The sequence below is a fragment of the Aphelocoma coerulescens genome, chromosome 22, assembly GCF_041296385.1.
Source record: "Aphelocoma coerulescens isolate FSJ_1873_10779 chromosome 22, UR_Acoe_1.0, whole genome shotgun sequence".
In the NCBI taxonomy this organism is placed as follows: domain Eukaryota; kingdom Metazoa; phylum Chordata; class Aves; order Passeriformes; family Corvidae; genus Aphelocoma; species Aphelocoma coerulescens.
This window is the reverse complement of record NC_091035.1, coordinates 4838064-4866062: the sequence shown is the minus strand read 5'-3', so window position 1 is coordinate 4866062 and position 27999 is coordinate 4838064. Positions and strand designations below refer to the sequence as shown.

Genomic DNA, 27999 nt, shown 5'->3' with positions numbered 1-27999 from the left:
CCGAGGCAGAGACTTGTACAAAACTGGCATCTTTATTGCTTGTTGGGTCTGTCCAAAGGGGTCGGGAACAGCCCTTTGGCCAGAGACCAGCGTGGGGCCGGCTGCGGAGGTGAACGTGGGTGTCGACCACGGCCGCACCAGCTCCAGACCTGCCCAGGGACAGGTATCCTTTACAAAAGAAAGTCAGTAGTCATCTTCAGTATTTGACACCAAAAATTGGAGCTATTTCCTGTCCCTGGGATAGCTTCTAAAACCACACGTCCCTGCCCTCCGCAACTGTGGCTATTCCAATGTGCACACTGGGAGTACAAAAACTCTTTGTCTTGTAAAGGCACCATTTTCAGCATAGTTTAGTTCACACACACAGCGTGTCACACACAGCTAGGTACATCTCTCTGGATGACTTCATTCCCTGGATCTCCTCCTCTCTCCCCACCCTCTGACCAGGGCTGGAGATGGGCTGCATCCAGCTGCAGAGCTCATTGTGACAGACAGACAGACAGGCAGAGCGGGACACAGCAACATTAGGAAGTAATTGATTATCTTGGAATAAAAAGGAGACCCCCACCAGTACAGTTGGTAAAATTCTAGGTGACATTTTACAGATTTTAATTGTGTTATAAATCTTAGTCTAAGTTTATGGGAAACCACAGGAGTTCAAGTATTTTATTACTGCACACACTATATATATATTTAAGTATGTATATACAGAGGAAAAGATTATTTTTTGGCAATATTAGGGGGATTTTACAGATCGAGCTGTGCTTGTGGCGAGCACAGAGTGAAACAGCCCAGCACTCTCTTCAGCACTTCCCTCACTTTTAGCAAGTTTGTGCAATAGAACCTCACTTTTAGCAAGTTGTGCAATAGATTCCTACTTGTGACCATGACATCCAGCTTCTACCCACGGCATCACGGGATCAGGATCCACAGCTCCCTCTCCTACCACAGTGGATGCTGAGCACCTCTGCTCAGGAGGAGCTCCAAAATCCAGTCTAGCCCATGGTGTGGGAGCAGAGGGCAGTCTAGTCTGACACACAGTAGCCCAGAGGCATCCTGACTGACACTACAAAGGTTTGGGTATTAAAAGAAGGGGTGCATCAGTCACCAGGTTCTCATTTAAAGTGCTCAGAGAAGCTCTGGCGGTCCAGGCAGAGACACTTCCCGCATCCCAGTGCTCTGCAGGGACTGCTGCTCTGTCTTTAGACTTGAATCAAAACCTAACAGCACCCCATTTTTTAAAACCAGAATATGGCCGTGTCTTCTCGTACCTTTATGACCACTGCCCATCCATGTATTAGTGGGAATTAGTACAGGAATCTCATTTAGCCACTCTAATTAAAAAGCATTAAACTCAGTGCTCCTATAGCACAGCTTAGTGTCAGTCAGCATGGAGTTAAGAATTTAAGTGCATTATTATGCATCTATAAACATAATATACATGCATAAACATGTTTAAAATATCTCTCTCTTCCTCTGAAAAAGTCCTCTGAGACCTCACTCCATTTATGCCATCGAGGTGTACACAGGAAACACTTTCCAGTCCATGCAGAGTAACTGTAAATTAACTGACCGGATCTCCTTGATTTGCAAGCAGGTTACTCCAATTGCTCACCACACAGTCAGAGAGACAACAACAAATTGGACAATTTCCTTACCAGGGCTCATGGCAGAAATGGGGAAGCCCAAATCCACGTGCTGGATTTCAGGATTATTTCCCTGCAGGCTGCTGCACTCCTGCTGCCAGCCTGGCTGCAGCAGCAAAGCTTGGACAGAGCGAGGAACGGGCTGGGTGTTTCAGTCCCTGGAGCTTTGGTCGAGGTATTTATTTAGTGTAAAGTTCTACATTCCTGGTTTGGATCTCTCGTTTGCCCTGTCCCAGGCTGCAGCAGGGAGGCTGCCGGCACTGCCGCGGGATGCCAGAAGGGGAACTGCAATTTCAGCCGTCGCAGTGAACAGGTCAGCTCATGTGAAGGCCCCGAGGAAGCCAAAAGCTATTTGGGAGGCAAAGGTGCCGGTCGGGAAGGGAAGTACTGTCCCTGAGGTAAACATTTCTGCTGTGGTGGCGGCAGTCCCTGAGGTACAACCTTCTGCTGCGGGGGCGGGGGCCTGCAAGGGGACAGAGGAGGTGTGGTCAGTCCTGCAGCACCCACCACCCACAGCCCTCCCACGCCCACTGCAAGCATCCCCAGCCACCACACCACTGCTCCCACACCAAGACTCGTTTCGAACATGCCACGGGCACACTGGGCCTTAAACTGCCTGAAATTCTCAGGGAACCCCCATTTGTTAAAACTCACCTTTTCTCCCAAAATCCTTTAAAGAACCCCCCCGCCCAAGTGCCCCACCAACATGAGCTACATTGGGGTGCTCCCACTTAGTACCTGGCACTTCCTGGGTCTGTGTGTGCCATGGCACACGACTGCATTTTACAAGCACGATTAAAAAGATGAAAAATAAAGGAAAACTTTCTGTTCAAAGTTAAGAGAAATGGTTTTGCACTTGGCCATAACATTCACAAATCAGCAAAATGACAGATTTTTGAGTAATTTGCTTTTAAACTGACTATTTTAACAGGCCTTTCATCCACCTGCTGGGCTAATCTTCCCCCACAGCAGCACTGTGAGCCTCGTTCATCACCACACAGCCGTGACAGCGCAGGATGAATGCGCTGCCTTTCAGGGTGAAGTGAAGGAGAAACTTCTGCCAGTGAAAAGTCAGCCCTGCTTGCACACAACACGTGATGGAACACCCCAGGGCTCCCGGGAGTGAAGAACAGGACAAGAAAACCCATCAGTGGCACTGGCAATGGGCATTTGCAGTAACTCCACTGACCTGCTGGGTGCCCTGTGTGGCTGCTGCACCGGGTACTGCGGCGGGGAGTAGTAGGGCTGGTGAAAAGCCTGCTGAGGGTGCTGGTTAACTGGGTAAGCAGGGACAGGAAAGGTATTTGGATGCATATCCTAGAAAGAAAATCAAAAGAGAATGTTCACAAATTGCACAGAAGGAATCAAAGTATTTGCACCACTAAACAAGTGGCATTCAAGACCACCTTGCAAACCAGCCTGGCTATGTCAGAGTTGTTCTTTCCTCTGAGAAACTCAGTAGGAAGAAGCAACAGCAGTCTGGGAAGTGCTGGATTTGGAAAAACACATAAGGGCTAATCACAACAGCACTTGGTTTGCTCTGGGAGTGTGCTCTGGGTGGCTGTGGCTTTCAGAGGACAACTGCTCTGACAAGGAGAGGGGCTGGGGAGCTGGCAGACACCCTTCTCATGTGGGGTGGGTGTTCTGTCACGAGGAAAACCAGGTAAACTGCTTGTCAAGGCAAGCACAGCCTGGGCCAAAGCTTAAACTGGGAAACAGAGGAGCCCCCCACACAACCCTTAGGAAACAAATATTCTCCTTGCTTTTCATCAAGGAGAAACACAATTTTGAGAAATGAAGAAGTAAGTTTGAAGCTTTTATTAGGGCAAAAATTATATAAACTGCCTTCATCTCTTTACTTGAGAGTAACAAACAGACTAAAGGAAAGTACGTGATTCCTACCATGGGTACAGCCCTTGGAGCATAAGGCATGCCATGGGAGAAGCCTCTCTGCTGGTAGTCCCTGGGTTCGGTCTCTGGCCGGGGAGGAGGTGACTGGAGTGACCTGAAATCCAATGGATATGGACTGTGTGAGCACGTAACCCAGACTGTGCAGGCCATGAACCCAGGCACTGTGAACTTGACAGCTGGATTTATACTATCTTAGCACATATCAAGTGTGAGAAAGATAATATTTACCACAAATCTAATAAACAACAGCCCTTTTCTGTTCAGGGCTCTGGCAGCTTCCCTTTGCCCTTTTATAAATAGATGAAACCCAAAAATATAAACCCCTATCACCAGTGCACAAGAACAAACATAACAGTAAAGAGAAAATTCTCTGCTCTCTTGATTTGGGATGAATTTATCTTTTCTGTCATTGCCAGAGGCAAGCTACATGTGCCACTGGATGCAGGGGGCTTTACCTGACATCCTGGGACTGAGATATGTCTCCACACTTTGGCACTGGCTCGTGTAAACAAACATCCATGGACTATTCAAAGGGCAGAGGAGAAGGCAGAAAGGAGGAGGCACTCACGAATGGCAGCGGGACATCAGCCTCCTGAAGCATCGCTTCAACCTGTCTCTCTTTGCAAAGGCCAGAGCAGCAGCTACGAGGAGTGGGAGGACCAGAAAAAAGAACACTAGCAGCCCGTTGCGCAGCGAGGTGTCTTTGTCTGAGGGGACAAAACCACGGAGAAGAAATAAATCTTACATGGTGTTACCACCATCTGACTCATAATAGCAGCGAATATTTGGTAGGAATGGGTCTATAACTGTTTTCCATTTTTCATAGAAAAAAAACCCAAAAGAATCCAGTAAGACTGCAAGATATATGCCCAAATAGATCCTTTCTGTTTTGTTTATCTTTTAGAGCCGTACCTACCATGATACCCTGGACTGCAACAGCACATTAAATTAGGAGATCAATCCTCATTTTTCATTACTGTAATGCTTCATTACTAAAGCTCTTACAAGAGAGGACAATAGAGCTTCTGCCTTTTGGTCTGATATTAAATCTACCTCTTCTCCAATCACTGTTTGCTGTAGACAAAAAACTTGGGCTCTTAATCTTGACATTTTTATATGCAGCAATTCCTCCCCAGAAGTACTAAAACAGCCTTTCCATTTTTTGTCTGATGATTTGAGGGATCTGCCCAAGCTCCAGTGTGTTCCTCCAGCCTGTTACTGCATCACACTGCTTTCCCAAACCCACACCAGCTTATGAAAAGATCGTTCTTGTAGCCCACAGAAGTTACACCAATCCCATCTTTATATACTCCACATGGACACAGCATTAAGTTTTCTCCAAATTAGAGCTTGGCTCTGGCTTCCTATTTCACCTTCAAACCCTCAGTGAGCAAAGCAAGCACCCCAGCTCTGTCAGTTTGCTTTCTGTCATGCAAGAATCCTGCTTCCCCTTCACTGGGGCTCCCCTTCCCAGCCGGGACACAGAGAAGTCCAAGAGGATCTTTGTTCCAAGGTGGCAGAAATCACCTGAACTAAACCAGTCCAGATCCTTACAGATGCCTACCCCAGCATCCCCAGAGAGAAGGGCAACACCTTGAGCAGAAAACCTCTGCAAGAATTCTTTGCCAGTGAAACCTCGTGCAGAGCCATCCCCCAAAGTTCACCAACACATCGGCTGCTCTGGCACACCCAGCCCCAGCCCTCACAGCCACTTGCCATTGTAGGGAGGGCCACTGTCCACACTGCCCCCGTAGCCTTTGGAGTCACAGTAAGGAGGGGCCCATCCTGCTTCACAGTGGCAGTTCCTGTTGTTGTTGCACACCTGTTTCCAAAACACAAATACTCAGTAACTTCCATCTCTACGCATTTAAATCTGCGTGCAGCAGCCACGACCTGTTCTGTCCCTCGTATTGCTCAGCCTGGAGAACTCTACCCAGTAACTCCCAAATCAAATCCAAACAGTCCTTGGCCAGGCATCCCAAGATTTCACATGACTGAGCACACACAGCACTGTTCAGGAAGAGCTTCCAAGGATTAGCTATCCCAAAGGCTTACACACCATGGCTTTGCTTGTTTTGTTGGTTTTTTTTTCTTTGTGAGATGCAGAGTCAAATTTCATTAGTAATACTGGAACTGGGAATTCTTGCCTGGCAGAGAGTTTTGTTAAAGATTTTTTTGACACTACTACAGGTGCCCTTGTCTAGAGGCATTTTATAGAGTGCTTTACAGTTCAACAAAACAGAACAATAAAATTACTAATCACCACTTCAAAACTTGCTGCCTCTCTTCCCTGCTTACCCCATGCCCATGGCACTGCTTCTCCACGTCACAGTCATAGTTCAGGACAGAGGCACTCACACACTGGAAGTGCCTGCAGATCTGGGGAACAGAGATGCACACAGATGAGGGATGATGGCATTTCAGTGCCCCCTTGCCTCCCCAGATCCCTGCTCCTAGCTCGGGGCTCCACAGCCATGCTGTGCTTGCTGCCACAAAGCCTCACACACTCTCACTGATAATTCCAAACTCTGCAGAAACTCTGTTCTACAAAAGGCCTCTCAGCATGGGGCTGAGCTGGCACTGGAGCCTTTTGTCTCCAGTCTGAATGTAAAGGAACAGCAATTAAATTGTGCCCAGTAAGGACATGTGGAATGCACATTCCTCTGCTAGGGCTAAGCTTCTGCACTCTTTAGTTTAGTTGGATTTTAATTGAAAGTTGTCTTCAAGGCATTTGTGTGGGTCTGGCTCTTCCTGCTCATTCACAAAGCAAAGATTCTGGCTCTCAACAAACTCAATTTCTTTCGATTCACCTACAAATGAAAGGCCCATTAAATGTTTGATGCACATGCAGTGCAGTACTGGGCTGTGGGGGGGAATCAATGGACTCCTTTACTTTTACATTAACTACAGGCATCAAAAAATAATGGTCATAACTATTCATGAAACAATGCAGCTGAAAATTTTATTCCCATGAATACCCCGAATTATTACCTTAGGATATCATTTTTTAATTACCTTTCCATTACCACACTTGGTGCCTTCATTCACCATCCCTGGGTCCGGGACATCAGAGCCCAGCTGGAAATCCACCCCCCAGCATAGAGAGTCTTTGATGGGAGTTTGGATAATAGCAGGCTTGATTCCAAACACAGGCATGGCTTTCACATTTTCACACTGCAGCTTCCCACACATGGCATTCCTACAACAGCAACATAGGAACACTGTAGTGACACTTGAATTTATTCTGAGGAGGAGACTACCATGTGTTTGATACGATCTTTCCTTTCTACTGGAAGATACTACTTGAAAACAAAATTGAGGCAACTCGACAAATAAAACTGAACTGGGCTTCATTCCAGTGCTGCAAGAGAAGTTTATCCCTTCTTTCTATAAGCTGTTGGAATCTCTACATTAAGGAAAACATGATGATTTGCTTGTCATCTTCCCATATGTGAACACTTAGGAAAAGCACAATCCTTGATGGGAGACGTGGAACACGCTCTCCTCACCACAGCCCTGCATCCCTCCCCTGTGCCCCTGCTACAACATCCCAAACTGACACTACAGCACCCAAATACAGATTCCCAATGATACATTTCAGAACTTCCCAATGCACTGGGCTCAACTCACCAGCTGGAACATTTCTTGTAGTCATGGCCATGGAAACCACAGTTGCCAAATCTGTCCCCCTTGGAATTCACTTCAGTAAAGCAACTGCTGGGGGCTGCTTTGGCTTCTGCAAACAACAGCCCATCCCCAGAGAGAGGAGCCACGTTACCCAGGCACAGAAACATCTCACACAGTATCTCCTGCACCCAGAGCAACTACCCTGCTACACCAAGTATTTGCCATGCAGCAGCAAGCTTAGGAACTTGATCAAAACACTAAAGAGGTTACAATGTCAGAATTGCAAGGTTCCAAGTTTAAAAATGGAGAAAAACAGTTACTTAACCTGAATCAGTTCTAGCATTTGATATTTCTTTACAGCCCTATACAGCAAAAACCCCACTGTACCAAAAACGATAAGTGCAACAAAATTATTACTTAAATCCCCAGCACAGCACTAAGTGTAACACAGGAAGAATGCATGACCATTATGCTAAGCCATTACCACCACTGCTTCAAGGCCTCTGCCAAAGCCAGCTGGTCTTTGTTACAGAAAATCAAATAAATATATTAAATGAACTTAGTGTAGTCTTTAGTTATATCTCTAAGATTGTAACACTGTGCTCTTCCTTACTGGAGCCAAAGATATCCTGGCACTGTGCGTCGTGGTACTGGCACACGCCGTTGTAGCAATAGGCCTCCTGGTTGTGGCAGGGGTGCCCGTTCTGCACGGTGAAGTCCGGCTGGCAGAACTGGGATGTGCCATTGCAGTACTCCGGGAGGTCACACTCGTTGGTACTTGCCCGACACTCAGTGCCTCCAGGAAGGAGCTGAAGAGAGAGGGGAGGGAAAACTGCATCGGAAAGCAGGAACCTCCCAGCAGAGACAGACACTGCACCTGACCCATGATATGCTCCAAACAAGGGACTGATCTGAAGCCCTCGTGGGGCTGCGGACATGCAGGACAACTCACTCTCACAGATGCACTGACTAAGCCAATGTTCTCCTTTTCTCAACTTCCAAACAACACCGAAGTCTCCTACCTGGCAGTTTTTGCAGCAGTCACCATAAGCACATTCAGCACCAGCTCGCAGCCTGCAAGTTCCCGTCTCGCAGCACGGATCGCTTTCACATTCCTGAGGACAGAAGTGCTGGGAATGTCACAAGATCTTCCCCTCTGTCACATGCAGTCCCCTCTGAGTGAGAGGCACAAGGCTGCCCTGGCACCACTGGGAAAACACACAGCTACGAACCTTTGGTGAGCCACAGTCACACTCCTCCCCAGCATCCACCAGCTTGTTCCCGCAGTACGGGATGCTGTAGGTCTCATCAGGCTTTGGGACGTTGAGCAGGCAGCTCCCACCTTTGTTGAGTGTCAGCTTCTCAAAGTCTTCTGCACTGCAACTGCTGAAGTTCCTCGATCCCCTGCAGTGGAGAAAATGGGCTGAGCTTTACACTAAGCCAACCCAACAGCATTCCCTGTGTTTGCAGAACAAAGGAAACGTTTGCTTTCCCCATTACAAGCATAACATGACTCTTTGCAAGGGGAATTTGAAGGTGAAAGTAATCCATAAAAACAAAGCACGTGGATGGGGCATTTTGAGCCTTCTTTTCATCCCCTTGGTCAGCTACTTACGATGCTCCAGAGCTCATAATGCAGCTGCTTGCCCCACAGTGGCAGACTCGTTCATCATCATGGTTCATCCCCAGGTTATGGCCGAGCTCGTGAGCCATGATGGATGCAAACATCTGGATACTGATCCTTCCAAACTGCACAGAAGCGACACAGAAGGCAGTCAGAAGAGAGCTTGTATTAACAAAGTCAGTGTTTACTTATGTGCCAAGGAGACACTTTTGCCATTCTGTCTCTACATTATCAGGATTCTCAGATCAACAGTGCCAGATTTCCAACCAAGTGTGTGGAATTTGCTTAGCAATAAGAGCCCTCAGAGAAACCTCTCTGGGACACTACCCAACGACCTCCACTTTCCAGAGCAGCTGCAACATTAACACAAAAACTAGAACTCTCCACACCAGCCCAGTTCTCCTGAAATGTGCCAATTCCAGCACTTCTGTCACTGGTCCAAAGAAACCAGATTTCTGGGATTGCCGGTTATCTGAGACCAGCAGCTTGGTTCATTAAGGCTCTGCAATTCCATATAAAACATGCAGTGAAGCAGCACTGCTCAGGGAGGTCACAGCTGCAGGCCAGACAGTACAAGACAGATTTGAGAACACCCATAGCTCCCACAAACTTTTGAGGCAGAGATGCTTAAAACGACACAAAGAAATTCTGAGAAATCCTTTTGCATGAGTGCTGCACACTGAGCAGAGGGGAAGCTGAGCAGAAGACTACAGAGAAGTTGTGATCCAGATATCCTGGAAGTGTCAGAAATTGTTGGGGACAACATAAGAGCCCCACTAAGACACTTCAGCTTTGTTAAGAAAGACTCTGTGCTTCCAGAGTGCAAACTCTGATCTCAATGACATTCAGAGATCACTAAAGAAATCTCACCACGTTAATGCCTCCTGCATGGCTCTTGGAGCACACTGTTCCCACATAGGCCATTCCAGCTGTGCCACCAAAACCCTTCTTCCTACAGTCATGGAGAGAAACGAGAGGCCATCATCTGTCTGTACAGACACACACAGCCCATATAAGCACACCACTCCTGCCTGTGGGGCACAAATCCTGCTGCTCCAGCTTTCCAAGGCTGACACAGGAGCACTACCAGGAGCACTGCTACTGATTGCAGGCACAAATGCACCAGTTAAGCTTTTGCTTTCTGCTCAAGATGCCTTTATTCTGTTAATTTAAGACAAGCGTTTACAGACAAAGTCAGCCTCTTCCACATCATCCCTCTGCATATAAAGAGCTCAATGGTCCACCCTTAAAATCATTTGGTTTAATTGGCTGTCATCTGCCTTTCTGGTATGAGCAACTCCATGGATTCTTCCTTTGTCAACTTCCTTCTCATTGTTCTCTATTTTGTTCTTAGAGGTTAAGTGCCACAGCAAAATACACCACATTTTACTGCATATAAAAGAACTTCTAAAATTAGTATTTCCTCAGACATTTGCCTCCATCACCTGCATGCTGCTGTGCTGGGAGAGGAGGCTCCCAGCTCCCAGAGGAAGGGGAGGGCAGATTCACTGTGCTTGCACCTCTGCCCTTTCCCTGCTTTGGGCAGTGACCTCCCAAGGCCTGCACTATCTGCAGGAGCAGGAAGTGCACTGGGGCACGTGTCCTGGAATGGGGCAGGGAACAGCTCAGGAACCTCTGGGCTTGCTTGAGGGAGCAGGGCCAGACAGATTAACATCCCATGGCAAACTCAAACCAGGTCACCAGCTTCTGGAAGCCAACTGCAGAAACAACTTTGTCTCCACTAAAATGCAACACTCTGCAACAGGTTTGTGCTTATTTTCAAGTGGAAAAGGCCCTTGGATCCCCGTGGATCACAAGCCCAACCTGTTACAATGTGACAAAGGACTATCTGAGCCGAAGCTTTACACCATACAACATAGAACAATGTAGGACATGTGGGATGAGGAAAAAAAAGTGTTATTTAGCAATACATCTGTCAGAGGACACTGAAATTAAAGAGCACAGAAACCTTAAAAATGCTTAACTTGACCCAGAATGTTTTCACAAGACACAAACCACAGCAGAGTGCCTAGGACTCTCTGAAATACAGCAGCTGCTTCTGGCACTACAGCTGGGCTGAGCAGGCAGGAACAGAATAAGCTTCTTGGGGTCAAAGGGAAGGAGCTGCTACTCACAGGACAAACTGGGCACTGTCGTGTCTCCGCCGCAAAACGAGGTTTTTCTCTCGCCACTGCACAAAATTCGCCAGCACATCCCCAGCCCCACCATCCGTGCTGATGATGTTTTCATGCTTCCAGATCTCCAAACCAACCAGCACAATGCGGATGTTCAACATAACATACATCTGGGGAGAACAAAAGAGGAGAAATATTTATTAATATCTTCAGACAAAAACAAGTGTCCTGGTGTTACAGATCTTACTGCAAGTATCCATCTTTTCTGTGCAGGTTTGACTCTTTTTTCACAGCTAGTACACAACCAGAACCATCAGAATGGATGTTCTCTGTGATTTAGACCTTCATCAGCTACAGGATCAATGGTTAAATGCCACACTGGCTACATTGTAAGACCACACAAAACAGAAATAAAAAGAAGTCTCAATTCTGACAAGTATCATGTGAAATAGTAGAATTATACTTTTTCTCTAACCTTTACACAGACAAAAGAACTGCAATAATTGCAACCATCTATCCTGTCACTCACTGGATGTAGCACTGGTTGGAAGAGTTCCCTAAACTAATTCTCAAGGTGGATAAGTGCAGATGAATTTAGAGGTGGAAAAGCTTCCATGGTGATGCATTCCCCAAAGTGGTACCAGAACAGACCCCAAGGTGGACATTTACAAAAGGCAGCAGGGCTGCAGCACACAGCATTGCTCCTACTCACACTGTCAAGGAAGTTTGCCAGCTGCACCATGTGTTCTCTTACTTCTGTTTCACTCTTCCCAAAATCTTCAAACTACAAGACAAAGAAACTTAGTATCACAAAGAGAAGAGCTAAAGACAACACTTACCAAAAGGAACAGAACATTTTTGCCTGGCTCCAAATCTCCCAGAAGATGCTAACCAAGAAACAACATCTTCACTGCTATTGCTCAGCAGCTCAATATTCCAAGGACAACAGCAAAGGCAGTTTTTACTACGTGCTTTCCTTACACTACGAGATTCCTTGCTGACAGAACCTCTCCTTGTCTCATGGCTCACTCCTTTTCTGAGGAGGATTGCATAGCACATGTTTTATCCACTTCTAGGGTAGCATATTTGCACAACTTGGGTAAAGTGTCGAGTGTTTTTCAAGAATTCTTTTGGGAGTAATGAAGCCTGAGGGCTTTTCAGGCCCTCTCCTGAGGATTAAAAAAAAAAAAAAGGGAAAGCCACACACAACTCCCACCTTTTCTTTATCCACAACTATGAACAGCTCCACGTATCTTGTCTGGTGCAGGACCGCCCTCTTCCTCTGGGGAAAAAAAAAAAGGTTTTAGACAACTTCAGATTAATTAATTCAAGTGTAAACAAAAAAACCCTCATGACATTGTCAGATTTCACTTGATGCCACCAGTGGTTTGAGTCACACCCAAAGCACACAGTGCCAAACCCAAGCAGTGTAATCCAATGCAATGACAGCCTCTGTGTTTTACACTAAAATTCAGCTGCACAAAGATTTCCCTTGTTTCAAAAGCAAGGGACCTGTGCCCAGGTTGCTTTGGAAAGTCAGCACACACTTTTATAAAGGAGCAGAAAGATTCTACAAGCAAATACCAACGATCTTTAAGTGAAACACAACACCTTTCATTCTCCTGCTTTCATTTCAGTCTTGTTCCTGTACAGACAGTCCTTGAAGGATAAGGGGGACCTTCAAACCAAACTGCTACTGTGATGGTGAGGAGGATGGAATAAACACAACAATATTCTCCTGGTTCCTGATGCAGTACTTTGTTAACAAGTATCTCCATGAGGGTCACGTTCCTGCCCTTAAAAGTCCCCAAAAAAAGCCTAGGAATATTCCAGCCAGCTGCTCCATCCTCACTGCCATGTGCAGAAGCAGGAGAAAACTGTGGCTGCTTTGCAGAAGGAACTGAGTTTTCCAGTAGTGCAGAAACCCCCAAATCATAAACCTTTAGGTATGTGCTAAGTCCCAGGAAATCTGATAAGCTGCTTCCATACTCTTAAATGAACTCACAAACTCCATTATGTGGGACTGGGGAGGACTTACCCGCAGCAGCTGGGTCATACTGGGATGGAGATTTCCCTCTGCATGTTCCCCTTCCTGGCCTTCAGCAGTTACTCCACACGTTGTGGGCTCTTTCTTCACATTCTCCAGTCGATATAAAATGTGTTTAGAGCCAGAAGAGGAATCCATGGGCTCAATCCCATAGGTGACATTCCCTATTGTCACCAAACCCCTAAAATATGGCAGTGTGTGAGAAATCCAGCACTGAGCACAGAGGACAGTTACCCACAATTTTTACAGCTAAACAAAGGAACAGTTATACTTGGATAACCAAAGCCTGCCTATACCTCAGTTCTTGTGAAGCAGCACACCACTTCAGGCCTGGCAGCAGCCTTTCACTGAGTAGGGCCTTACAAATGCAGTAAATCAAATACTTCTGTAAGGCTCTGCAATGCCCCAGGAATTACATCACAGTTCTTAAGCAGAAATGCTTTAGTTCAAATACACTATTGCCACCCTGGTGCCTGGCACAGCCCTGCAAAAAAAAATCACTGGAACAGAATATAGGGCAATTAGCCCAAAGCAGAAAAAATTCCATCAGACTTGAGGTGCACAAGGTTTAGGGCCAACTTTGTGAAATTTGGAGACTAGTGTTCAACTTTCCATTTCTGCACTAGGTACAGTTGCCATGACCATCTCTGCAAGTTAGAAAATAAGCCAAATGTGTGCCAAAATCAACTTACTGCACTCTGATAACAAACTGCATTAATAACTTACTTGATGGTACTTCAAATATCCATGAACTCCTTGAATAAAAGATGGCACAAGACAACAGCACCAAGGCAGCTCAGTGCAGCCAGTGACTCCCTGACTGGCTGAGGCACAGTTAAAAACAGCAGAATTGGGTTTTGGGTTCAGCAGCCACAGTGTGACAGCCAGGACACAAAGGAGGAGTTGTGCTACCTGAGCCCTGAGCAAGTGCTGACAGCCACCAGGGAATCCAGGGTCCCCTCCACGTATCCCTGATAATGGCAGTGATCCTGGATGGGAAAACAAGGGTGCATTACATACATGTTTCAGGCATTCCTGCACACCCAGGGCAATCTCTGATCTGCCACTGACCAGCAGTGATTACAACTCAAGAACGCAGAATGTATTAAGTTAAATTTACCACAGCTGGATTTCTTAACTTGACCTAGGCTATTCCCTCTCCTGTTCTGTCCTCCACCCTGCCTCAAATATTTCAAGGCCAGCCCCTCCCTACAAAGTTGGGTCAAATTACTCTCCAGTCTTCTGGCAAAAAGTTCTGGCTTGTCTGTCACCTCTCTGTAGCAGGAGGAGGGACAACACCTGCTGTCCACACCAGCCAGTGCTGCGCTGCCAGAGCTTTCTGGCTGCACAATGCAGCCCTCATCAGCCCTGACAGATGGAGTACTTCCACTGTGTACTCTGTATATACGTATTTTGGAAAATAGACAAGGGGTAGCATGGGGCAAATACACTCTATTTTCTCTGGCATAGGTTTTTTGGACATTGATATAGGGGTCTATAATATAGATTCTATCACCTGTTGCTCAGCAAGGAATGCAGAAAGAAAGGAGGGGACGTGCTAATCCTTCAGGGCCAGCGTGACTTCTGTGACCTCATGCAGAAAAAGCATTTTTCCCGTCAGAAAAAATGCAGAAAAAGCATTTTTCCTCTAACCAATCCCTTTTAACTGGGAAGCAAAATAGTCATTTGACTCAGGTGCTCTATTTTCAAGAACAAGATCCTATGAATCATGTATGACTAACACTTCCCCTTTCAAAGGAACAACACTGATCCTTAAGAGTGAAGCCATTAGAAAAGCACTCATGCATTTTGTATCACACAACCTGCTTTTAATTCTACATTTTCAAAGGCAACGTCAGGCAGCCTGCTTGTACAGAAAGAGAGCTGCAAACTTGCTTTCCGTGGAATAACCCCAACACTACACAGATCACATCCCTCTCAAAGGTCCTTCAGACTTGATGTCATCCATCCTGTCCAGCAGTTCCCCCATGTCAGCACTAACAGACCACCTGCCCACCCTCAGAAGTTGTTAGCTCCTAACAGCCAGCCCTGCTGAATGGACAGGCCAGTGGCTGACAGTTCACTGTGGCTCAAGGACCAATCTGGAAGCTCATTGTGTATAAAAGCAAAAACAAAGCTGCCTGTTCAGTCCCTGGAGCAGCCAGCGCTGCCCTGCGGGCTCCAGTCTTTGGAGGAAGGCAGCAGAGGCCAGAAGTGACATCAGCCCCGCCCTGGGCCGTGAGACAAGGACAGGACCACTCCAACAATGAGATACCAACAGCACTGCCTTTTAGAGAAGAGCAGCTTTTAATGAGACAGCAACCAGCCCCACATCAGAAAATACAGCTCTCTTACAGGTTAGATGCTCATCCAAAATTAAGGATTCTCTCCAGGAAGAGGGCGGTTGGTTCTGAAGGTGGCCCAGTAGAAAATACAACTATCCTTTTGTAACCCCGACTCCCTCATCCCACAGATGCTCAGCGTTCCAGTCACCTTCAGTGAGGGTATGAATAGAAAGAAATCCTACCTGGACATCTGGATATTCCAGTTGCAACTTTCCCTCCTTGTTATAGGTATAAACTGTGAAATCTTTGGGCAGCAGTTCTCTGCAATGAAAGGGGAGAAGGAATACAAGAGGAATTTCACAAAATGACTGCGACATTGGAGAAGAACAGTAAGATGGTCCTAATCAGAAGTGTGACAAATAGGTAAATTGCAATTAAATAAGGAAACATTAAAAAGGAAAACCCTTCAAAACTAACAAAGAAATTGTGTATTTTCACAGCAAAATTCAAGAGACCAGAATGGTAGAACTGCTAATGTTCAAACCAACCACCTCACCTCAGAGACAGGAAAAGCAGCAAAACCCACTAAATTGTGCGAAAAGCCTGTTTCCAAACAGGAAAAAAAAAAAAATCTAGCCCTCAGTCTGTTGCACATGCCTTCTCTTCCCCAGTTTAGGGAGGAAGTGCATTGGGAAAGTCTCCCACAGCTAAGACTGCTGCACCATCCTGGTAATTCCATTGATGTGGTGCAGCTAAATTCCCATGTTTCTGAGGGTCAGGGCCTTGGAAAGTGGCAGCTGGAGCTTCCCAAGGGCTTGTAGAGTTGTCTCTATCACAAGGGCAGTTTGGAGCAGCAGCAGCCTAGTAAATGACCACGTGCTGGTGCTGCAAGTGGCCCTTCAACTCCAGACAGACAGCATCTATATCAGCTGTGAGTTCTCAGTATTCAGACCTTGGATAGAAAGTGAGTTTCCTCATTTATTAGCATCCTTGTGCTACTGAGACAGGAAAAACCACAAAACTAAAACAATAAATAAAATCCAGACAAAAGTGAAAATATTTACTTGAAATACAGCTCAGCTTGTTTATTTTTAGCTGTGAATGGAAAGAGTTGTAGATTCCCTGGGTCTCTTCAGAGTAATCTGCAGCTTCCTGCTCTGAAGGGGGTTCCCCAGGGCTGCAGGAATCAAAAAACATCTCTGGCTGATGGCCAGGACACTAAGACTCAATCTCTTCCCATTTTGCAGAGCTGGGATGTACCTGCACTTCCCACACAGAAGCCCAGGATTCAAAACTCATGTGCTATCTGCCAGCTTGTCATCTGGACACAACAGTTTGAATAATCTAATAATTTAAAGATATTCATTACTTACTTGTTCTTTTCTAGATGAATCGTGTATTCTTTTCCCTCAATCTCAACAGCATATGACACCTTGTCCTGAATATAAAGAAAAGTGCATTTTACTCATGTTAATGAATAAAACATTCTTTGAAACCAAGAAAGGTGGATGAGCCTAAAATTTATTTTATAATTGTCCCTGTTGCCAGAACCTAGCATCCCTACCTGTGTGACTGGGGAAAAGTCACATGAAAGAAATTATTTCAAAATAGAACTGTGGTTTTCTTATTCCTTCCTTCTAAAACTTCCACAGAAAAGTTATGAGTCAGAGCCAGAAAAGGACAGCACAGATTTTTTTACTGAATATTTACAGTGAGCCAGCACCTCCCCAGCCTTGGGGCAGGCAAGTGCCCAGTACCTGTATTGAGGAGCTGTTGGAAGCCTCTCGCCGTTCTCTTCCCAATCTCTGTGGAGTTACAACTTCGTAGGAAGTGAGCAGGGAAATCTCCTGGAAACCTGGAAAGCAGAACAGAAACACTGGGTAAAGGAACAAAGCAATCAAGAGGATAAGGCAGAAGGAAGAAAACACTTCAGGAAGAGTCCACACACAGAAGTGCACAGAGCAAACCTCAGAGCAAAGCACACTTCGATTGCCTTGCAAGGGGCCAGAGAAAACAAACAGCAGAGAAGACACCAATTTGTCCAGAAAGCTTCCAATTGAAATCTTCACTTTCCAATCACTGTCTTACCAATACCCATCTCATACACCACCGCTCTTCATCAGCAGGAATCAGCATTTAAAGCAGGTCAGCACAGCAAGAACTCGCTCAAGGATACCCAGTGTGAAACCAGGTGTCCTGTGCTGCAAAGCTGCAGAACTGCCCCGTGCAGCCTCTCTCAAGGAGCTCCAGCAGCTCCTGCTCTTCCCCATGGCACAGCTCAGCCTCTCACCCTTGCCCTGCGCAGCACAGCCGAACTCCTGACCTGAGGCTGCTGCTACTGCTCATTATGCTCTTAGAGAGCCCTCAAGGGCCTCAGCAAAACAACTGAGGTGAGACAAATCCCTGCGACAAAGCAGCCGTCACAGATCCCTTGATTTATTATTTGCCTACGCAACATCAGACAGATCCCTTGAACCTAACAAGTCCACGGTCCAAGCTCCCTTCATCAGTTTTTGCAAGCAACTATTTTATATTAACTGTGTAAACAACAATAAACTGTGCATGCAAATTACTTCTCCCATCAGCGGTGGCATCTGCTGGTGCCTGGCTCGGAGCCGCTCACCCAGGAAGCAGGAGGTTGGTCAACCTGGATCACAGGCAGTATCCAGAGAAATGGTTTTTCTGGCTCATGGTAAGGGAAACAATGAGCTCATCAGAGGAGTCTGAGCTTCCCAACAAAGGTAGGGGGAAGGGAGCAGTTATCCTCACTGTCTGTCTCCAGAAATCATCACCACACCTGGGGCAGGTGAGCAAGTGTTTGGTGTCCAAGATCCTCCAAGATCTCTCAAATGGGACTGAGATGCTGCATCCAGTTAAAACCAGCCCCTCTGAGCACACCAAAAGCACATACTGCAGGAATCACTTCTCTACATTTGTCATTTCCAACCACACACTCATACCCAGCCCCTAGCTCCTGCAGGTCGCTGCTCAGCACTTGCTCCTTCCCCACTGCCATTCCCACATGCCCGTAGTAGTGGGGATGGGACACTTGGGCCAGGTTCTGGAGGCTCTCGAGGCACAGGTTACACAAACAGCAGGACACAGCCAACCTTCACAGTGCTTGGAATACGACACATTAGCTCAAGAGCAGCTTGGAAGCAGAAGACAAATAAGTGAATCATCACATGAAGCAGAACTGGGAGGGATTTCTGGGAAGAGTACAACTCCAAGAGGATCCTCTTAGAGCAACGGCACTAAAAGGACGATTTTCAACTCTCTGAATGCTCCAACATTTCTCTCCCCACTTTCTGCTCTCCTTCCCATTCTTTACCTGTTCCATGCCATGTGCACTGTGCAGCATTTCACATACCACCAGCAACCCTCAAAGAGGGCACAGAGTATTTCAACAAAAATCCAACCAAAGAGACAAGTGCAGCCAAGCAGAAAGCCAACCCTGCTCCCACATTTTCCCCCTAAAAAGGCCAGGTACAGTTTGAAATCAATTTTTCAGCAAGTTACAGGACTTTTAGTCCTCAGGTGCTTTCTGCCACTGGCCAAAGCAGCTGTTGGAGCTGTACCACATCACTGCTGAGAACATGACACATGCTGATGACCCATTTCCGGATTGAGATTTTGTTTCTGAACAGAAAAATGCAATTGCATCCATGACCATATTTATCTCATCTCATTAAAGGCTGCCATTAATTACCAAGCATTGGAGACAACTAGGAAGATGTGAATCACCTTCCCCTCCCCGCCCCAAATCCACCATAGGAATTCCATGCATGCTCCCTGGCATGTGGGAGCTTGAAAACCATTGGAACACATCACAGCCATAACGGCTCTCCAGACACTGGGGGAATATCTGGGGGTGTTCAGGAAAATGTTCTGGGAGTGCCTGACAGGTAAGATCTGTATTCATCAAAAGTCAAACTGCATCCCCTGTCTTGCGAGACCTTGGCATGCCCATGGGTCATTGGCTCAGTTACAGAATCACAGCACACAGCTACAGCCACCTACACTCACACTTCCCCTCAATTATCATCCTTCCTGAGCTGTGACTCCTTCCCAAGCCTAGCAAAGGAAGGTCAAAGATACACTCTTCAAGAGAAGAAAAAAAAAAAACTAAAAAGAGGAAGTTCAGACTGTGGCCTATTACACTACAAAACAAGCTATTTTCATAAAAATGAATTCATCAGCATGTGAGCAGGTCAGCAGCTAATACCAAAACTCATTAAGTTAACTGTGGTTATCATCAATTGATTACAATTAATAGCTGAGGTCAGCTGCACCAGTCATTCCACACTTTGGCAGGGGATTGCTCACCAGAAATGCCAAAGGCATTACAGAGCCATCCAGCCCATCAGGGCCCCAGGCAGGACCAGTGCCACATGGAGCATCTCCACCGAGCATCCCTGATCTTCAACAGATCAGCTCATGTGCTTCAAGCTGTACCTCAGATCCCCAAAGGAGGTGAACCATTCACTCCCTTCTCTCTGCCTCCAAATCTTTAGATTTCCAGTGTGCTGTCACACATCCCTCTTCTTTCCTGCAACTAAGAAACATCAATATTCAGTATTTCCTTACACTTCTGCCTGTTCATATCAGGCTGTTGTGGCTGCCCTCTCCAGTCAGAGATAAACCTATTCCACAGAAGCACCTGGAACAGGACACAACAGCCCAGTGAGGCCTCACGCATCCCAAGGCACACGTGTTTTGTGTGTTTATGGATCTCCACAGGTTAATCTCACCTTCAAAACAGACAGCACGTGTCTGATTCATTTGTCATTTAACTTACTCTCACACTTATTTCCTTTCCTGCCAACATGCTCCTGCTCCCCATTTTTCACCCTTTCATACTAGTACAGACAATTATTTCCACCTCAGCAGGGCACTCTGCACCATCCTTTCAAAGCCTTCTTTCTGACAGATACTTCCCTAGTGCTCAAAACACTGGAATTGTTATCCCTGTCTTTAAGGAGCCTGAATCCCGTCTGACTGGGAGGTACCAACTGCCAGCTCAATCTGCATTCTCCATATCCTATTTTCAGAATCATACAGGAGTTTGCCAAGCGGTGTCTGAGGAGACACTTCCATGACCTGGCTTGCTTACCTATGTCCTTCAAAACAACAAAACCACCACTGCTGGTGGATTTCTCCAAGCAATGACACACCAGGAAAAGCATTTTCTTGGTGTGCTTGACTTTTGCACTAAGGTTACAGTTGTAGTAGGATTTACTCTTTGGACTACTGCAAGTAAAAACCTCCTTCACTTTCACTATGCAAATATTATCCAAGTCCACTTAAAAATGTTTAGAGGTTTATACACAACACAAAGATAACAAGTCTTCTGCTAAATGTAGGAATGTTTTTTGTGGAGCCAGCAGTTCCAGCTCCTCCCATAGCCCAAAGGCTAGAGTGCCTCAGTGGTGCTTCATCTTTAAAACACCTGGGAACATCTGGCCAGCTGTTCTTCTACAGGGCACCACTCCTTGGGACTTTTCTTTCCATCTCTCCCTCCCCTGCTCTCAGTCTTCAGACCTGCTGGGTCTCCTGCTGTGCTGGTGCCCTTTAGAAGGCAGGAAGAGATGACCAACCATCATGGCAAGGGAAGCAAATTCATCTACTTGATGTATTGCTCACCTGGAATATTTGCATAACATTAAACCTGGCCAGAACAGTTCATGAAGTTTTTTTCGGTATTTCACCAGGGATGTTGGACATTGATCAGGTTACGGAGCTCTTCCACAGAAATATTTCCTAGAAAATTCTTACTCCCCCTTGCTGAAATCCAGACCTATGCTGTAAGTGTTTCCTGTCTAGACTCTCCCCATTCCTTCTGCCCTTCCTAAAGCCTAATTTGTCTGCAAGACAACAGCTCCCCTTGTTTCACAAAAAGGACTGTCATGCGTGTCCACTGGCACTGTCACAACATCCTCTGCACCTCGGCACCTTCTCACAAGGAGAAGCAGGGTAAAGCTGTGCTGTCCTCTGGAGCAAGATGAGCAATCTCACCAGGACACCCTTCCTGTGGGTCACTGGCCCTGGAGGCCCTCCCTTCCATACATGACAGCGTGCCCACAGACAGGAGCCGAGCACGCCGAGCCCACTCACTTCCTCCCCATCTTACCAGCTGTGAAGGTCAGCTCTGCTTACCCAGCTGAGTCCGTGGGAACCTTCTCTTTGGAGACATCGCTGGCTTTACATTTGGCCACCAAAGGGAACTGTGAAATGCACATTCTTAGCTTCTTTTTTTTTTTAATTTTAGCTTGAGAAATAATAACGATCAAGACACGTAGAAATTCCCAAGTCATGGTTCAAACTTCCTTTTTCCAAAAGCAAGGCACTACGAGAGGCAACGTTTGCTACACTGAAATGCCTTTCCTCTCTTTCCTTTCCACACGGAGGAAATAACCACAAACCCCCTCTTTGCTGAATGATTGTCCCAGATTTGTTGCAATATGGGTGAGGTAGTGCTGTGTTTTCTGTGATCTGAACAAAAGAATTATTTCAACCAAACACCCTATCTCCCCAGAAATTTAAACCCAAGCATTTAGACACTTCAAGAATTGTGGCCAAGCCTGGCTGGAACATCCTGGTATGTGTATGACACCAAGTATCAAGAAAGAGATGAAGTAGCACAAAACAGTCTCTGCCTGTGAATTTTTCTGAATTCATCCAGTCAAACCTTGAAGGCTCCTATGGACACAAGCAGGAGAGGAAAACCCACACACAAAAACCCCTCAAGGCTACACATCACCATGTGATTATGGTCATTCAGGAATTTTCAATTAATGGCTTCTGGTAACACTCCACTTCTGCCTTACGTCCCTAAGTGTGTCAAAAGCGCTTACATTATAACCCAAAAGTTGGAGGTTTCTACCCTCTCCTTCACGCTCATACCTCAGGCCAAGAAGGTGCATTCTATTTCATGGCAGGTTTGGCATTAAGTGCTGGGACAGAGACTTCCAAAGGCAGAGAGGAACACTACCATCCACCATCAGGAGCTAGCACCAGTGTTTGTTTCCTACAGGCAGGAACTAAAATTTTATTCCTCAAAACACCAACCACTCCACTGGAAGCACAAGCACCTGATATCTCAGAGATGCATAATTTCAGACTTCACTCCTCGGCCTCCAGTCAGAGCTCCCAACTTGCTGTGCTACTTCCACCACCAGCCACCTCTCAAAGTTGGCTTTCACCTCACACAGCTCACACACCCTCCAGCAACGACGAAGCAAGTGAGAGGAAGAAATTCCAGCACAGAATCCCTCAGGGAGAGACACACAACACAGAAGCACTGTCCTCAGCATGAAGCACCAGTATCAAGTTGTATACTCCTCAGCTGGGAAGACCTGACTATAAAAACATGCAGTAGTGACAAACACAAAAGTTTTACACAGTGCACATGTCAGGAGGGGGAAACAATGACAGAGGAGACATTTCTGCCATGTATGTATAGCCTTGAATCAGAACCGTAAGAGTCCATAAACGGAACCATCTCAATTCATAAACAGTCCCTAAGGACAGCACAGGACCAACTCCTTAAAAGCCACGCAGAACGATGGCACTGAGTCCTGCCCTACCTCCCTGGGGACAGCAGGCTGCGCGGTCCTGCCCCACGCCCGGCTCAGACACCCGAGCTCCTCGATGGCCGAGGCCACCTGCACTGACCGGGCAGCCCTGCGTCTCTGCGGGCTTTGCCAGGGGTGCTTTGCCTCCTGCTCCGAGAGAGCCTGGCAGAGCTCCCGGCGAGCGCACGGCCGTACCTGACACGGGAGGACTGAGGAGCAGAGACAGTGCTCACGGGACACCCGGGAACTCGGGCAGGTGTGCGGGGACCCGAGGTCACTACCGGGATCACCTCCTCGTCTGGAGTTCCAGGGTCCAGAGAAAGGACCCCGCTGTCCCGCCGGGCCCTCCGCAGCACCCCTGACCAGGAGCACGTCGGCACAGACGATGCTGGGCAGGGCACAGGTGGTGCTGCCACCCACAGACCCTCCTGCTGCCACCGGCGACCCCCGGGGACCACCGCCCCCTGCCCTCGGAGCCACCGCGGGGCTTAGGGGGACAGCGGGCAGGACCTCCCGCTCTGGCCAAGGTATAGGGCGGTCTCTGCCCCACCTGCCACGCTTCGAGGGCAGGGGAGGGGAAGCGGCTGCCAGACCCTCCCCAGATGGTCCTGGGGAGGGCCCGACCCTCCGGAGGGGACGGGGAAGGGGGAACGGCGCTGTCCGGGAAAGGGAATTAGGGGCCGAGGGGGGTGCGGGCGGCAGGCCCGGCCCGGCCCCGCGCACTCACCCGCGGGCGGCCCGGGCGCGGCCGGCGGCGGCAGGAGGAAGATGAGGAAGATGAGGAAGCGGCAGAGGCAGCTCCAGGCCCGGGCCATGACAATCCCTGCCCGCATCGCCCCTCCCGTGGGGCGCTGGGTCCGGCCGGCGGCCCCGCGGCCTTATGGAGCCGGGCCGGGGCCTGCGCTGCACCGCCCCGGGGCGGAGCCGTCCGCCCGCCCGCCCCGGGCCCGGCACGGACCGTGGGCAGCGGCACCGCCCCAGGGACACCCGGCCGGAGCGGGAAGGCTCTCAACCTTTACAGTGCTTTTTTGGACTAAAAACTACCCGGTACCAAAAGCGATGGGGTGCCGAAGGAAACGCCCACAAAGGGAGCTGGTGTCAGCGCAGACTGCGGCCGCCACGGCTCTGCTGGCCTTTCTTGCCAAAAAACGGCACTCCGCATTGGAAGCAAAGAACCATAGAACATCCTGAGCTGGAAAGGGCCCACAGGGGTCATCGAGGCCAGCTCCCGGCCCTGCGCAGACACCCCAACAATCCCACCCTGTGCATCCCTGAGAGCGTTGTCCAAACCCTCCTGGAGCTCTGGTAGCCTTGGGACTGTGATCTTTCCCTCGGGAGCCTGTTCAGTGCCCCACCACCCTCTGGAGGAAGAGCCTTTTCATAATTATGTTGGAAGCACATAAGAACTCATCGTGTCAGCCCCTGGCTGGGCAATACCACAGGTACAGGTGAGCACGGGAAACTCCCCAGAAGGAGAAGGCGTCACAGGCTTTGCCCCCCGCTACAAGCACCAGGCATATTGCCCTGCTCCACTAGTGGCCCATGGACAACCTGTCAGGGCATCTTTGGAGCTCTGTGTCATCCTCCAGAAAAATCAGGAACAAACACATGACAGACCCATCACATTACGAGCAAGTAATGGCAAAGTAGCACAATATGAAGCCTAAAAGAGCCTGGACAAACACAATATTGAAGGAATCCATCTCCATCCCCTACAGAAGCTGCACACAGCTCTTGAGTCAGGGAATAAAGAGCTTGGGAATGCCCAGTCAGTGCTTGGGCATTACTCAAGATACAGAAGGCTCCTTATGGATTATGATAATAGCATGGATCACATACGGATACCTCTGTGCACTGTACAAATGATGAAAACATGAATCATCCTGTGGTTCCTGCCTGAGGGGCATGAGATTCCCGGGTTCAAACAAGAGCCACATCCATGTCCTTTGGCTTCTCCTGTCACTCAGCACCACTACTGCAGCCCTGCGACACAAGGAACTGTAAACACACCTCTAGGCTCCAGACACGCCACCACTGGGACAGCTGGGTCAGCTTCTGAGCACACCGTTCGGGTCAAATCAAATCCCTGCTCATCTGCTCTGCCAGGGGGAGCACACTTGGGACACCCACATCAGCAGGCACAGTGGAAGGTGCTCTGGGAGAGGAACCAGGTAAAACCAACCAATAAATCCTGGAGGTCTGCAGTGTCTGAAGCCACAAATGAGACCTCGGAGCCGAGCACTGGATTAGGGCTGTTCGCTGGCTCCAGCGCGGACTTTGTGACTAGAATAAAGCACAGTGAGAAAACCCGTTGCAGTGAGATTTCCTGACATCCAAGTACAGACATTTTGTCCCTCCTATGGCTCGGATAGGAGCGATTCTCCCTTAACCCGACACAAAGGGCAAACACGGAGAGTGGCTCAGTGGAGTCAATTTACTATGGAAAAGAGCACAGATGCACCGGAACCAAGGCTGCCTCCCATTCCCACAGGGCGAGGTGACACTGGGGGGAGCCATGCAGCACCACAGCCAGCCCGGATGGAATCACTCGCTGATGTGGCCGCTGAGCCGCCCCGCTGCCCGGCAACACAGACCCCTGAGAGCCTTTCTCCGGTGCGAAGGGTGTCCGCTTTCCGGGGGCGCGGAGGGTGCCCGCCCGGGGGAGGGGTGCCCGAGCCCCGGCTGGGCCCCGTTTGGGGCAGAGCAGCCCCGGGAGCGCCGCGCGCGGCGGAGGGCGGCGCACGCGCAACAGCTCGCGCTGCGCCCCGCCCCTCGCCTTCGCCCATTGGCCGCCAGCCCTCCCCGACAGCCAATCGTCTCCTCGTCTGCCGCGCCCTCCCGCCACCGCGCCCCTTCGCTGCCGCTTCCGCGGCTTCTTCCGCCTTCTCGCTGATTGGCTGCGAGCGGCTCCCCCCGCCCTCGGCGGCGGGCGCCCATTGGCTGCGGGTAGCTCCCCCCGCCCCCGGCGGCGCGGCGGCGGGCGCCCATTGGCTGCGGGCGGCTCCCCCCGCCCCCGGCGGCGCGGCGGCGGGCGCCCATTGGCTGCGAGCGGCTCCCTCCGCCCCCGGTGGCGCGGCGGCGGGCGCCCATTGGCTGCGGGCGGCTCCCCCCGCCCCCGGCGGCGCTGCGGCGGGCGCCCATTGGCTGCGGGCGGCGCGGCCCGAGGCCGAGCGGGGCGGCGTTGCCGCCATGGCGCCGCCCGTGGGGTACGCGCTGCTGTGCGGCCAGGCCGTGCTCCTGCTCGGGAACCTGCTGCTGCTGCACGGCCGCGGCCTCCCGGGCAACGACACCGAGCCCCGGGACCTGCCGCCGGGGCCGCCCGCCGCCGCCTGGGCCTACAGCGATCCGCGGGCGCCGCTCGTCCTCTGCACCTACCTGTGAGCGCCGGGCCGGGGCGGGGTGGGGGGAGCGCGGCCACCCGGCCGCCCTCACCACCCGCTCCTTCCGCGCAGCCCCGACGAGTTCGTGGAGTGCGAGGAGCCGGTGGACCACGGCGGGAACGCCACGGCACAGCAGGAGCTGGGCCACGGCTGCGTGAAGGTGAGGGCGGGGCGGGGGGGCGGCCCCACTGCCGGCGCCCCCCGGGCCCCGCCGAGCGCTGAGCGCTGCCCCCGCCGCAGTTCGGCGGACAGGCCCACGGCGAGGTGGATCACACGCGGGTGCAGTGCCGAGCGCTGGAGGGCATCGAGTGCGCCGAGCCGCGGAGCTTCCTGCGGGGCAGCCGGCCCTGTGTCAAGTAGGAGAGTCCCTGTCCCCCCCCGCACCCACTGGACGGAGCCCCCCCCCCCAGCAGGAGCAGGGCTGGTCCGGCGGGGAAGGCTGACACTCCCTGACACCGCCGCCTCTTCCCTCGCAGGTACACGGGACACTACTTCATCACCACTCTGCTCTACTCCTTCTTCCTGGGCTGCTTCGGAGTGGATCGGTTCTGCCTGGGCCACACCGGCACCGCCGTGGGGAAGCTGCTGACCCTGGGGGGCCTGGGCATCTGGTGGTTTGTGGATCTGATTCTGCTGATCACCGGTGGGCTGATGCCCAGCGATGGCAGCAACTGGTGCACCGTGTACTGAGGGAGGGGCAGGGCTGGCCCCAGCTGCAGCCCGTGGATGCCTCTGCTCGCTCCAAGCAACAGCCCCGGCTCTGCCTGGCACAACGTGGACTTACAGAACTGTAACTCAGCGTGCAGAACAGTCACTCTTGATAATGACTCTGTACCAGCCTTGGACACAAAGTTGTTCAGGATATATTTTGCTTGTTTAAAATAATCTGGCTTCCTGCTGCAAATAGTAACAGCTTAAGAAATCAGAGCTTGCAAACACAGGGGGTCAAACAAACATTAATAAAATCTGGAAGAAGCTGACTTCATGTACTTTGGGGATTAGTAGAGTCACAGCCATATGGCGATGAAGGCCATGGAGTCATGGTCTAGCCCTGAGCCCCTCCAGCCAGCCCATTAATCCAGAGTCCTGAGCCTTGGTTACCCTGGGGTCATGGGCCACCTGGCCAGCGAACTCAGGGCCCAAGGCCAGAGCCTTTCAGGCTGAGTAACCCCTTTTACAGGGACGGGGTGGCAAAGCCATGAGCTCTAATTCTGCATTATTTACACCCTGTTCACTCCTTCAGGGGAATATGGGTCAGATTTGATAAAACCTGCACCTTCTGGAGAACATTACTCTCCCCACTCTTGCAGGTGGGGAACTCAGACCTCTCTAAAGCAGCACTTGTGACTCATTCATGACAGGGTTCATTTCTACCCAGAGCTGCTGAGAACATCTGGGAGCAGTCAGAGAGCTGGGAAAGGGCCAGAGTTGTGTAGGGGCAGCTCCTGTCTGTGTGCCAGGCATTCCTCTGGCTCCAGCCCCAGCACAGGGCACCTGCAGCACCCAAAGGGTGCAAGAACTTCACACCCAAAAGAGGAAGCCCCACCAGCTGCAGGTTAAAAACTTACCAAGCTGAATAAAACAGGAAAAGGAAGCTGCAGCAAGTCCCAGCCAGTGCCAGACACAAAATCTGTGTATGCAAATGTCTAGTTACACTTGAGATAAAACAGCAAACACACACTCCCTGATGGGGACAGCATTCAACCCCCCCGGCAATCCCTACCCAAAATACACAGTGCAAATGGACAGCCTGGGAAAGTAATTGGGATT

The 27999-nt window shown here is 49.5% G+C and overlaps 2 protein-coding genes across 2 annotated transcripts; one reads left to right on the top strand and one right to left on the bottom strand.

Moving 5' to 3' along the window:
• Positions 1 to 13: 13 nt before the first annotated feature.
• On the bottom strand, positions 14 to 23734 carry ADAM9 (ADAM metallopeptidase domain 9). Its single transcript, XM_069035431.1, has 22 exons — positions 23577 to 23734; positions 17033 to 17130; positions 16649 to 16713; positions 15518 to 15596; positions 13903 to 13979; positions 12982 to 13171; positions 12160 to 12225; positions 11656 to 11727; positions 10944 to 11113; positions 9679 to 9760; positions 8800 to 8933; positions 8417 to 8588; positions 8207 to 8299; positions 7798 to 7993; positions 7188 to 7293; positions 6573 to 6756; positions 5856 to 5936; positions 5274 to 5379; positions 4126 to 4264; positions 3549 to 3651; positions 2836 to 2963; positions 14 to 2109 (listed from the first exon to the last, which is right to left on the bottom strand). The coding sequence occupies exons 1-22, from the start codon at positions 23680 to 23682 to the stop codon at positions 1995 to 1997; spliced, it is 2562 nt and encodes an 853-aa protein (XP_068891532.1). The 5' UTR covers positions 23683 to 23734; the 3' UTR covers positions 14 to 1994.
• Positions 23735 to 25996: 2262 nt separating this feature from the next.
• Positions 25997 to 27209, top strand: TM2D2 (TM2 domain containing 2). Its single transcript, XM_069035370.1, has 4 exons — positions 25997 to 26226; positions 26302 to 26389; positions 26470 to 26585; positions 26706 to 27209. The coding sequence occupies exons 1-4, from the start codon at positions 26039 to 26041 to the stop codon at positions 26917 to 26919; spliced, it is 606 nt and encodes a 201-aa protein (XP_068891471.1). The 5' UTR covers positions 25997 to 26038; the 3' UTR covers positions 26920 to 27209.
• The last annotated feature ends 790 nt before the right edge of the window (positions 27210 to 27999 follow it).